General features: G+C 36.6%; 2 protein-coding genes across 2 annotated transcripts in view; one reads left to right on the top strand and one right to left on the bottom strand.

Annotated features, from left to right (window-relative positions):
- Window positions 1-708: 708 nt before the first annotated feature.
- Window positions 709-2,337, top strand: LOC111486401 (zinc finger CCCH domain-containing protein 2-like). Its single transcript, XM_023133514.1, has one exon. The coding sequence runs from the start codon at window positions 885-887 to the stop codon at window positions 2,043-2,045; it is 1,161 nt and encodes a 386-aa protein (XP_022989282.1). The 5' UTR covers window positions 709-884; the 3' UTR covers window positions 2,046-2,337.
- A 2,166-nt stretch (window positions 2,338-4,503) lies between these two features.
- LOC111486292 (phospholipid-transporting ATPase 2-like) overlaps window positions 4,504-12,722 on the bottom strand; it is a 10,997-nt gene continuing 2,778 nt past the window's right edge. Inside the window, exons 5-25 of the mRNA XM_023133358.1 lie at window positions 12,534-12,626; window positions 12,225-12,399; window positions 11,667-11,833; window positions 11,380-11,484; window positions 10,893-10,990; window positions 10,639-10,781; window positions 9,804-9,900; window positions 9,554-9,663; window positions 9,311-9,475; window positions 8,743-8,897; window positions 8,572-8,652; window positions 8,308-8,428; window positions 8,049-8,155; window positions 7,816-7,947; window positions 7,563-7,716; window positions 6,758-6,875; window positions 6,476-6,649; window positions 6,292-6,343; window positions 5,844-5,971; window positions 5,532-5,682; window positions 4,504-5,063 (exon numbers count right to left, since the gene is read on the bottom strand). Of these exons, the coding sequence (XP_022989126.1) occupies window positions 4,740-5,063; window positions 5,532-5,682; window positions 5,844-5,971; window positions 6,292-6,343; window positions 6,476-6,649; window positions 6,758-6,875; window positions 7,563-7,716; window positions 7,816-7,947; window positions 8,049-8,155; window positions 8,308-8,428; window positions 8,572-8,652; window positions 8,743-8,897; window positions 9,311-9,475; window positions 9,554-9,663; window positions 9,804-9,900; window positions 10,639-10,781; window positions 10,893-10,990; window positions 11,380-11,484; window positions 11,667-11,833; window positions 12,225-12,399; window positions 12,534-12,626 (2,850 nt within the window). The 3' untranslated portion in view covers window positions 4,504-4,739. The remainder of the gene's footprint in view (window positions 5,064-5,531; window positions 5,683-5,843; window positions 5,972-6,291; window positions 6,344-6,475; window positions 6,650-6,757; window positions 6,876-7,562; window positions 7,717-7,815; window positions 7,948-8,048; window positions 8,156-8,307; window positions 8,429-8,571; window positions 8,653-8,742; window positions 8,898-9,310; window positions 9,476-9,553; window positions 9,664-9,803; window positions 9,901-10,638; window positions 10,782-10,892; window positions 10,991-11,379; window positions 11,485-11,666; window positions 11,834-12,224; window positions 12,400-12,533; window positions 12,627-12,722) is intronic.

A 12,722-nucleotide genomic window follows, 5' to 3' on the forward strand; every position in this document is an offset into this window, starting at 1 on the left:
AAAGTGAAATGTGTTTTATTAGAATATAAATAAATAATCAAGGTAAAATAGAATGAACTAAAAATAACGGTTTGTCGCTTGCCCTCCTTTATCACAAATGGCCACTCGCCTTTTTTAGCTACTAACTACATATCCCCGAAAATACCTAGCATTATATGAGATCGTGAGGCTGACAACGATACATAATGGGCGAAAGCGGACAATATCTACTAGTGATGGATTTGAGCTGCTATATGATGGGTGTAGAAGTCTCTCCCCAGCTGACACGTTTTAAAACTGTGAGGCTGACGATGATACGTAAAGACAAAAGCGAACAATATCAACTAATGGTAGGGTTAGGCTGTTCCAACGTTGCTTCGGGCACGTGGCTGACTTTTTAAACCTCAAAGGATATAGAACTCTTCTCGGCTAGTGGTACGATTAGCTTTATTTCTAGATATATGTTACATAAATAAAAATAAAATAAAATAAAAAAAAATAAAAAAGAATTATATTTAAAAAAATATATTGCGATGGAATGGTGCCAAATACCACGTACAAACACTACAAGGAAGAGTCCAAAACAACTTTGATCAGATGGGAAGCCGTAAATAGTTTGGACTAATTAAAAAATATATAAAAAAAAAGAAAATAAAAAAAAGAGTATATAATATAATAAGGAAAAAATAATATGAATAAAGGCGTATGGTAACGCCACATACCCGATTTTGCATGCTGACCAAAATGTTATGAAGCCACGCAATTTCTGCCCCATACCGCCTTTCTCTCTCCTCTATTTTGTATTCATTTTCTCTCTCCTCTGTTTCGGCCATTATATAAATCCCTTTTCTCTCATCCTCTTCTTCCTACACCCTTTTGGTTTGCCCTAATTTTACAGTGTTTCAATGAGCAGTGTTTGTGCTGAGAATCAGAAATATCAGTTTCATTTTCAATTTCCTCCTCCTCCTTCTTCTTCTTCTGATTTTGTTGTTTCTGAGAGGATTCCTTTTCTGAAGGATATCAACGTTCCGCCGAGGAAGCTTCTTGCGGCGCGACGAGATCAAAACGCTGAAATGTGTTCTGATTCGCCGCGATTCTCGTTTGCTGTTGAATCGCTTTTGCAGAAGTTTTTGCCGTTCAATGGCGAGGATGAGGCGGAGGAGGACGGCGATCCGTATTCGTCCGATCATTTTCGGATGTATGAGTTTAAGGTGAGGCGGTGTACTCGTAGTCGGAGTCATGATTGGACGGATTGTCCGTTTGCTCATCCTGGAGAGAAGGCTCGTCGGCGGGATCCTCGTCGGTTTCATTACTCCGGCACGATGTGTCCGGAGTTCCGGCGTGGTGGATGTGGCCGTGGTGATGGATGTGAGTTCGCTCATGGAGTCTTCGAGTGTTGGCTTCATCCGGCGAGGTATCGGACTGAGGCTTGTAAAGATGGAAAGAACTGTAAGAGGAAGGTCTGTTTCTTTGCTCATTCGCCTCGTGAGCTTCGTCTTTTGCCGCCGGTGAGTAACTTTCAAGGCGGTGGCTCTTGTTCTTCGCCGAATAAGAAGAGTTCTAATCTCAGATCGGCCGCTGGTTCAAATCACTGCTGTTTGTTTTGTCATTGCGGTGGAGCCGCCACCTCCTCGCCGACGTCGACGCTTTTCGGAATGTCTCATCTCTCTCCGCCGCATTCACCACCGCTCTCGCCGGGAAATCCTCGATCGATGAATGGATTTTCGCCTATTTCAAGGTATAGTAATCCTGATCAGTCTAAGTTAAAGGGAGTTTTGAGCTATAAAGATGCACTGACCGAGCTCATGAGCTCTATTGAATCCATGAATATCGACGACGCTAATGCCACTTTAGCGGCCGCCATCCCCGCCCCTAGACCAACGCCTTGGATCGATGTTTCATCTCTTAATCCTGAAGATGAACTGCAGTTTATTCTCTCCCCTTCCACTCCAAACATCTCAGCCGCGTCGGCGAATTTATCCTGTGAGCATAAAACTAACGCCGACAATGGATGGGCATCCACCTCCGGTCCCGATCTCGGATGGGTTAATGATCTGCTGATGTAAACTACTAAGAAGAAGAAGAAGAAGAAACAATAAGACTTCTCGAGGAACTGTAAATATTACACCATCCGTATATATAGAGGTATTATATATATATGGTGAAGAGGTGTAAGAAAATGTCATTAATAATGATTGTGAATTATTGCTTTGCAAATTGTTGGCTGATCGTCCATTTAGAATTTACGTGTTTTGTTTGTTGTTTGTATTAGGAACTCATCAGAATCCTGAGATCTTCTGTTTGTTGTGTATTCTAATTCCTTTTTCTGAATGTATTTTACTGCAAGTTTCTTGACCATTTTTTCCATTCTATTTTTCTTATGTTTTGTTATATGTAAGATGTTGAATAAATAGATGCCAAAAGTAATTAAGCAACATTTGGTGGGGGGTGGTGTTAAACCGTTATAGAAAATCATGCTTTTGATATTTTTGGATGCTGTTGGGCCAAGCCGTCAACGCCACGTTCTCTGTTGTTGTAGTGTAGGGGGTAGGTTGGGGGTCCTACTTTCGTTTAGGAGGAAAATGGCCGAAAAATCTTTTATGGAGTTAACCATAGTTTTAAGTCCAAGTTTTGGTGGTTATTTGCTCTCTCTCTCTCTCTCTCTCTCTCTCTCTCCCCTTTAATGAACTTTTGAAGAACTTATCAATCAACATCCATATGACCGAATTATGAATATAAAATTGAAAAGCATCCTTTTAAAGATTGAAATTTATAGCTAAGCTCCAGTATCGAACGAGTTCGAACTCTCATTTTTGTTCAGATCTCTTTTTCGTTCCTCGTTAGAGGAACAAAACAATTAGCTGTACTAATTTATTACTTAATTGCCTTCTTTTCAAGAAAGCGACATTCATACATAGTGCATGAACTCTTAATTAATACATCTTGATTTCATCAATTATTCAATGCAATGAACTTGGTTTATGGATTTTCTACCACTTTATCCACCATTTTTTTTTATAAATTTTTAATGCATTCGTCATCCCCAAGTCCCCGAGGTCTTTGGGTAATTCGAGCATTCATATAATTTTTATTATTACTAAAATGTTAGTTAAAAACCCTAAGTTCCCCAAGTCTTTTGGTAACTAATTTCAATTTTTCCTATTAGTGCCCAATAAACTTGACCACAAAATTATGTTGAAATGTTAGGCATATTTAATCCAATCCTTGCTTGAAAAAGTAACTAAAACAAGTTATTCATAGATGCAATTTATAGCAAATAAGAGTCTTGTGTTGCATGTTTCCAACTCAGCTTGTTGGTTCTTGTTGAAGTTTTGATGGAATGTGGAGTCTAAATTCAGAACTCCCTTAAAAGGAAAACGAATGGGAGAAAGAAAAAGCAAAGAATCAAATAAAGGTGTCGGTAAAAGAGGGATCACAAAGGATAATGATGGCTCAAATAGATCAGAGATGGCATCAACATAGCAACGTAACTAACAATTTTGTACCATTAAACGTGTGAGAGAAATGGTAACATTATTTCTTTTTTATATCTAATAATTAGTAGGAACAAACATATTTAATTGATCTACATCGATAATTATTAAGAGATAAGATCTGATTCAATAATTTAGCGAGAGTACATGAAGGATGTACTAGATGAAGTATGGCATTGAACATGTTTCCTAGGAGGGGAACTTAAATGAAAGACAGCTGGGGTGGTGGGGAAAAGACCCATAAGGGTGTGTTTGGTTCAGTGGAGGCTGTCACATATGAAATGGTGTGGGCCAGCAACAGCCCATGCTAAAATGACCATTGATATGGTTTGAGGGTCCCTTCACCCTCCACCAGCTTGACTTTTTGAGGCTCCCTTTTTATAATTTTCTTGCAGGTTCAGCTCATTTATTGGAAGCGTTTTAGTTGTGCACAATTATGGAGCAAGAGCCCCCATACTTCTGTAATGCCCGTGACATACTTCTGGTAAGGTATGTCCGACACATAGCTCAATAGTTAAGGTATTAATATCAAACGTCTACACTATAAAATGCTATTATTGTAGAAACTAAAAGAAAGATCAAGATTGGTGTTTGCCCGTTTGAAGAACCACACCCTAACTTCATATTGGCAAGGTTGAAATCATCATTTTAGGTTAATTATAAGTTGTTTCTAACTGGTATGAATTTAAAATTTTCTATAATATCTATTTTAGACAGTTAAAAATTCAATGACCTTTTAGACACACCTATCCCTCTCGTCTTTTGGATTTTGTACCTGCTATTTCTCGAGGCTGCCTGAGTTGTGGTTTGAGAACAAGTTTGGCTGAGGAGGCTTGAGCTTGAGCCACTGTTCCTGCAGTCAAATGTGCCCTAGATGAGATCTATTAAGAGTACAAGAACGGATTACAAACTTAAAAGTTCATGAACTAAACCTGTAATTTAACCAAATTTCTCTAATCCACCGTTCAGTCAATGCATCGGGAATCAACAGATTTTCACAAAATCGATAGGAAAGAAAAAGGGAAGGAAGTGAAAGAAAATTGAGCAAATTGGCTCAAAAAGTTCAATCTGCAAGGTCTGTTAGTTTCGGTATATAGATAAGAAGGTGTGAATGAATTGAGTCCCTTTGTATAGAAAATAAAACGAATTCTCCTCTTCAGCTTCAATGGTAAAAAAACAAACTTTTGAGCTGAGTTCCAACTCTGTAATTTAGTAATCATGTGAAGATCTATACATCATACTCTTTATCTTTATTGGGAAAGAAGCTCAGTTATCCTTATTTCTTGAATAACTGGGTGGTGTCTGAAAGAAATCGAAGGAGGGACCTGACGCAAGAGATCTTCTAGTGGCAGTGGGAGAGTCTGATAAAAGAGGTTCGTAGACTGTATTTCTGCTCTTGGGCTGCTGAGTTATTGACAGTGGAGACACTTCTTTCTCAATGGGCCGAGGCTGGTGCTCTATGTTTTTGAGCGACATGATCGGCCCACCCAATCGTTCAGCCTGCTGAAGAGTGTTGATTTTGCTTGGTCTATATGTGTATCTGAAGTACTTGATAGCTAGAAGTGGGCCCATTCCCACGCCTACTATTAGCTGTAGACAAACCTTTTGAGTCAGTATAATCCTAACGTCGCATCCTCATTAAATTTTTTATAGCGGTATATAAAAAACATGCTTACACAGGTATATAACTAAGCATGGTTCACAACAAAAAGGTTAAATTGTGGTTTAGCCTCAACTTTCTATGTTTATACCCATAATAAGGGACTCTTAACTTAAAGCTATACCGTAGATCTATGAACTTGAACATTTGGTATATTTGACCTCATTAATAGAATTTGATATAATAGAACCCTAAACTTTAATAGAATAGTAAATTCTAAAAGAAGATTGCATAGGTGAAATTTTTACGTATAATAAAATCCTAAACTTTTATTTTTTTTCTAATAGATATGTGAATTTATAACATCTATTAGACACAACGAAAACTCAATGACCTAGTAATCACTTTTTAAGATTTAGGTAATCAATGATAGGAAAGATTGGCCAAGGGAGACTTACAAATATGGTTATCCAGTAAGATGGTTGTCCACATAATCGGAACATTATTGTATACATTCCAGATGAAGGAATGGCACTGAAGATCCAATTGATCACGTAGAAAGCAGCTAAATTCCCCCATATAGCCAGATGTTGCAACATTGTGAATGAACTGCCAGAATCAATCAAATCTCAGATGGTATGGGAAAAAGGCAAGTCAAGACATGAAATTTCAGCTCAATAATCTTTAGATTTTGGTCGACGCTATAGAAAGAGACTCATTACGAAATGAAGTTGCAACATTTAACCTACAGCAAAAAGATGGGAGCTTACTTGGTCTCCAAAGTCACTACAAAAGCCTGTAACCAAATGCACCCAGATAGAGCCACCATTGAAACCTCCACCATTTCACTCTTTTCGTTAGCATAGGCATGGATGCTAATTACAAACACCACAACGGCCTGCAAAATATCAGCACATTGAAAGATGAAACTTTTTTTTAACAAACATCAAGCATGATTTCTTACTCGAGGAAACATCAGTTCGTTGTTAGTAAGCATTGATATCTTTATAAATTGACGTCATATACTTCTCTTATAAATGGTTTTCGAGCATCAAGATGATAAAAACACCAACAAAAAGAAAAAATTGGATTCCATCTTTGGAGGATTATTTTTAAAATGATCGAAATGATTATTTTTAAACTAAAATTATGAAATACTTCACGAAAACAAACCAGTGTTCTAAAGTTAAGAAGTATCATACAAACATAATCACTTACATGAAATAGAGATCGACCAAACCATCCAGCAAATGTGCTGGGATTTAAAAGCCTGTTCAGATGACACACAGAAATCAGTAACCACCAAAGATGGAAAATGAATCTTTCCAAATACCAAGTAACTTGATGAAGCTTTCCAACATAAAAATCCTCAGAGAAACATGAAAGATTTTGAAATACGAACCTCCCAGCTTGGCAGTAAAATAAAATTTGAGGATGTTGCATCACTGTTTCTTCGCTGAGATCTTTATCAAGGACACTAACTAATACAGGAATACTGGTGTAGAAAACATTGTAAGCCATCAAGCTTACAGAATTAAATAGACTGGTCCCAGAGACACCTGAAATGAAAGAGAAACTGAATGTATTCGAAAGTCAGTGCTATTTGTCCACAGGTGTCTTAAAAATAAAGAAATCGCATAAAATTGTTATCTTCAAGTGTCGTATTAAATTTAGGGGCACTTACGAGATCTGGATAAAACATATCAATAAGGATTTATAGAATGAATATTGTGACAAAAATGCTGTACGGTTGTACGAGTATCGTCCATGAACTAAAATCAATCTTTTCAGAAACCTGAACTCTGCCAACCAGAAGAAGCAAATGGAAATTGGGTGTTAGCCACAAATCATTCCATTCACCAGACATGAGGATGTCTGAGATAATAACAAACAAAAAATGAAGGCTGTCATTCAGACAGTATACAGCATACAGAATAAAGATTATATTTCTCAAATGTTGCAAAGCTAATTATCACCGAACTCAACTTCTACAAGGAGGTTATTCTGACAATAAGCAAATATCTCATAAAGTTCTATATTTTCTGACAACAGAGAGTAATTCTGAATTTACGTTACAGAAGTAACCGTTAAGGGATCAATATCCATCTTGATGTCACAGCAATTAGTTCTAAATGCAAATATATAAAATACACGAGCCACATCCAGCTTCTCAATACAATTGTCCAAATATGTCATTATTGAGTCCAATCTCTATAGAAAGCTGCACCATAGACTTTTTCTATCTCCCCAATTATTTGAGGACAACAAATTAAGGTAGTAAAACGAGAGGTTGGGATCACTAGTGATTCCAAAACCTATTTCATAGAAAATGTAATAAATTTAGCATCATTCAAACACGAGTATACAAAATTTGTAAACATGATAGCAATTTAGAACTTAGCCATCAACTGCATCGCCAAGCTAGAATTCAACAATGGAATTTCTCATAGAAAAAAAATCCTTTTCAAATGTAGAGTTGTATTTCTTACTTCCAATACTGTAATCAGCTGCCCTAGCTGCTTGCAGTCCTTCTCTTCCACTAATGCCCACTCCAATGTCAGCTTGTTGTATCATCCTCACATCATTCCCACCATCTCCAATTGCCAGTGTTCTATAATCACACGATTTCAAGAGTTCCACTAGCTGCATAATACGAATTATATGAAGCTCAATGATCCATATGACAACAAAAAAAACGAGGAACCACCTCTTAAAAAAAGAAATAGAAACTAGCGGGACCACCTGAGCCTTCTGTGATGGAGTAACACGACAACATATTGCAGTTCTTGATAGGATTGCTAATTCGGTGAAAGCCCTGCGATAATTCTTGAGAGCAATTTCAAGAGCCCAGCCATCAACAACGAAAGCAACATCCTGTTGAGAGAAGCCCACAAGGAGAAATGAAAGGTGTTCTTACATTTCCAACGGGTTTTTAAAAGAAGATCTATATCAAATGATTGGACAATGTGCATTACCTTGGGTTCTGAGGTTGTGGTCTTCATAGTCAGAACAACTCTATCCAAACTTCTACAAACTTCATCCTCCGTTTTTCCATCAATTAACAATAATTGTCCTTTGGGCTCTATGCATAATAAATGCAATGGAAAGAGAAGAATAAGAGGAATTGCAAACAAAATGATGGAATGAAAAGGATACATCTTATTTGAGACTAAGAGATGTCGAGGGATAAGGCAAAAAACTTAATGAAATAAATTTTGACACGTCTATGGCTACCTGGTGAAATGAAGTTGCATAGGAGAGCTATCTGAATGGCAGTGTTCTGCTTGTCTCCCGTCAGCATCCAGAAATTTATTCCTGCTCTTCTTAATGTTTCGATTGTTTCAGGGACTCCATCCTGAAAGGTAAAATATGGTAACGAGTAAACATCAGTTTCTGATCTCAACAATGGTATTTTACCCAAAGCGTTTTGTTATCATCTTTCAATACCATTTCTCCTATAACAGTTCGAATTGGACAACTGCAACTACAAACATTTACCTGTAGCCTATCTTCTATAGCAGTAACTCCAAGGACTTCAAAATTGCGCTCTAATCTTTGGCAAACTTCAGCTAACCTCCACTACAAAAGAGGAGCAGACATAACATATAAAAATACAACAAATAGAAAAAGGTTTTACATTCATAAAAACCATAGAAGTATATCAATTACCTCCCTGTCAACCAATGTGCTATTAGCCTCCTTAAACATAAAAGCCCATTCTCGATACTCATCTTCTTCTAGTTCCCGCCAAGCCAGACATAATGTACGGAGCCCCAGTTGAGCGTACTGGTCAACAGCTTCAATAAATGTTCTTGTTTGTTGGCCTGAAGTAAGGTTAAAGTAGCAATCACATCAACATGACTTGATATACAGAGTAATAAAATTTTATAATTTGACGTCATTAAATATAAAAAGCTACAAATCTTGAAGCCATGGACAGATTTTATTATGCAAACAGCAATGCAGGAATTTCACGTTTTTCTGTTAAGTTTTCTAACCATGTTCAGTACATCGACATCTCTTATCAATGTAATTGTAAAACTTTGTGGATACTGCAAATTGATGTGAGTCTGCCAACTCATCCCCCTAACCCCTCGCCTTAAATTGGGGGGAAGGTGACAGTGAGGTAAAAGAGAGAAGATTTTTGGATAATTGTACCAATGGTTGCTAAACAAGATAATTCAAAATAGACACACATGGATAAAATAATTAAAATGCAACTAAATTTTAAGGTTACCAGCATAAGCATGAGGAAGTATAGCTTCATCAGCTCCTTTTGATAGGAGGATAATCTTCCCATTCTGACAATCTTTAACTACCACAGACATCCTTTTTCGTTCAGATGTGAACTCCAGAGTATCTAGGAGTTCATATCTATTTAGCATTCCATTGAACTGAATGTCTGTAATCACAATGAAACAATGGCATTATTCTAGCGGTTAATCTATCTGAACAACCTTGCTAAAGAAAGATGACTTACCAAGATTATTAGCATTCTTATTGACAAATACCATATGCAAGTAAGCAGCAGCATTCACGAGCGCATCCTCATCCTGTGACTGTGCCTTGTACAGGATATTTCCACTTTTGCTGAAAAAGGACAGAAAGAAATTAAAACAGAAATCCGCACATACAATGGCATATATATTAACTAACTAGGCCAAAAATTTGTTGGTGGAATTTTAAAATCCAGCCAAGTTCCATTTAAAAAAATTTGAACCTAAAATCACCTTTTTGTAGGCACCACTGTATTACAAATTGCCATAATTGTTAGAAATCTTGTAACGTCAGGAGAGCTGCTTGCAATAGCATTGAGCAACTTTTTATCTGCATGCAATGGAAAGAGCTAATCAAATATGGACTACCATATAATGAAGGATTCGGAGAACAAGTTTCTACTCAACTCCTTGAACAAACGATATGTACAAGTTACACGTAAATAGGAAGAATTCTAGCCACACCAATAAAGGGAAGTCTACCCATCAGTGAAATATTTACAGATAAGCAAAGAAACAATAATTAAGGTTGTCTAAAAAACAATAACAAAAGAAAAAATTAATATATGGCAATACAAATAAGTAAATCATCCATCTGCCATAATACTTCACCGTCATTCCTGAAATCTCTACTAGACTTGATATATAATTATGCAATTTATGCAGAACAAGTAAGTGATGTCAACTTGACAAATAAATTAAAGAATAAATATCAAGCTCATAATCTTATATAATGAATTAAGGAAAATGTGCTTCCTGTCAAGTGAAACCAAAAGAGCTTGTCTGGTGCCTTAGCTAAACCACCGTTGCAAAGCTTTTAGGGGGGGTTTGACCATTATTAGAATTTGATAGAAAGCAACCAGCAAAGTCCTCTTCCTTGACTAGTACATGAATTATTTTGAAACAAATACATACAACTGTGAATTGACAGTTCAGATTACTGAACAATTATAGTCTATCTAATCTTTAAATCCTATATCCCCATTTGTGAAAAAATAAGTTTTATACATAGGTGACAGGAAACAAAGCGATGAGAACGATGCTTTTGACAACAATCAGAAAACCAAACCTTTCAAGGCATCTCCATTTTCATTTCCATAAAATATGCCACTGATACAACATCTCCTGAAGATCATCTTGTTTTCAGTGAGGGTACCGGTTTTATCCGTCAAAATGTATTCAACTTGTCCCAGGTCCTCACTTATTGCCGTACTGCCACATGTAAAATACACCTCTAAGAAAGTATCCAAGATATCTTTCATTCAAATGTCCTTACACGAATGCCACAATAATTTTTTGCAGTTTTAAACTTCCTTAACTCACTTCGTAGCATGGGAAGGAATACCAGTCACACGGTCAATCATTTCATAGTCCCAATCAATGAATTTTGCATATAAGCTCTTTACAAGATCCAGTGACACCTGACAAAAGCAAATATTTTAGGTCAATAGCATTACATCCAACTTTTCCCAACTTCTCTAATACTTCAAGAAGATGAAGATAACCAAATAATTAAAGCAAATATGCAGTAATCAAATGCACATAGCATCCAACAAATAACAATTGTGATGTCATATAAACTGGTCACTTGAATAACCAACTTTGCCTTAAATGAACCCTTTGACCATCATCCTAAGCAAATATTCAACGGTGAAATTTCAACTATTAAAACATCAGGCTTTCATCTGTGCTAATTAGCTGCAAACACAGGGAGGGAAGTACTTTCTATTACCATCCTTAATTAGGCATGGAGCAGTATGATAACAAAAGTAGAGAAAGCACAATAATATGCACCAAACCCTCAGCATACCTTAATTGAAATGGGTATCATGATTGAACAAAGAAGCTCAAACCGAAGAGGGATGATCAGTAGCTCATACCATGGACCTTCCTCTGGATGTTGCACATACCATAGCTACATAGTACCAAAAGATCAACTTACAATCGACAGGAATACAAAACATATATAGCTAATACTGAGTCTTCACCCAGAGGGAGACAGAGAGACATTATAGCAGCAACACACAACAGAGCTTCATGTTAATTTCAAAAGTAAAGAAACAATATAGCGCTGGAACCAAAGAGATTATATTGAACCTTTCTGGCTTCAGAATCCTTCCACACATTACCAGCTAAACCTAGAACAACAACCACCACAATTTGAAAAACAAATATAGCCCCAGTTAACTTGTCAATCATTGCATCCATCGCTGTAAGTTTTGGTTCTGGGACACCCCTGCTCATTCCAAGCTTGGTTTCATTGCCTGAAAAGATCAAACATACAAAGTATACTGTAAGAGAATTGAATAGAGCTATATGTTAAAAAGTTTGGCTCATATATTTATACTACTCTGCAAAAAGTCTATCCATCGCTACATCTTCAATCCAACCAAAAAAGAGGGGAGGATCACTCGCAAATAATTTCAATTTTCCAACAGCAATTTCGAAATTCCAAAAGAGACTAAACTAGTTCTTATGCAAGTCTTATCATTGTGTAAATTCCAAATCCTGAAAAACATGTAGTTTCCTCCTAACACTTCCGTATCTAGAGAAGGCATCAACTGAAAGCTACCCTTGTCTCAATCATGAAGAAAACAAAAATTATTCATTGAATAGTCTATATAAACTTGAAATCGCTCATGCATTGGAACTTGCCTGTGTAGATGGCTACTCCACAGACCCACTCTGTGTTCCGTAAGTAACATGACTGAAGAATTGTGTTTTTTATTGTCAATGGGCACACATCATTGTCAATGAAAGGAGGAAATAACCGAAGGTTTGCATCAAATCTTCTTATATCCTTATCTGGTCTAGGGCACTCTATGACTCCCTGCCAAATGAAGACAAATAACAAAATATCGTCATTTTTACGCTGTAAATGTCTACAAATCTGCCATCTGCTTCGCCCAAATGAAAACTTGTAATAAAACTTGTATGTTGATAATTGGACAGGAAAACCCAAACCTTGATCTTGTTTAATAGATCAAAATCTATTCCCATACAAGCTGAAGGTATGACCCTCGTCTTCAAGTCAGTTTCTCCATCAAGGGCAGATGTCTGCAACATGTCAAATTACCATTTCTGAATAAGTTAAGGTTATCAATTATTATTATATATTGTTAAACTTATCTTTTTTTTTTTTTTTTTTTTTTT

Source organism: Cucurbita maxima, unplaced genomic scaffold (genome assembly GCF_002738345.1).
Source record: "Cucurbita maxima cultivar Rimu unplaced genomic scaffold, Cmax_1.0 Cma_Scf00011, whole genome shotgun sequence".
NCBI classification, from domain to species: domain Eukaryota; kingdom Viridiplantae; phylum Streptophyta; class Magnoliopsida; order Cucurbitales; family Cucurbitaceae; genus Cucurbita; species Cucurbita maxima.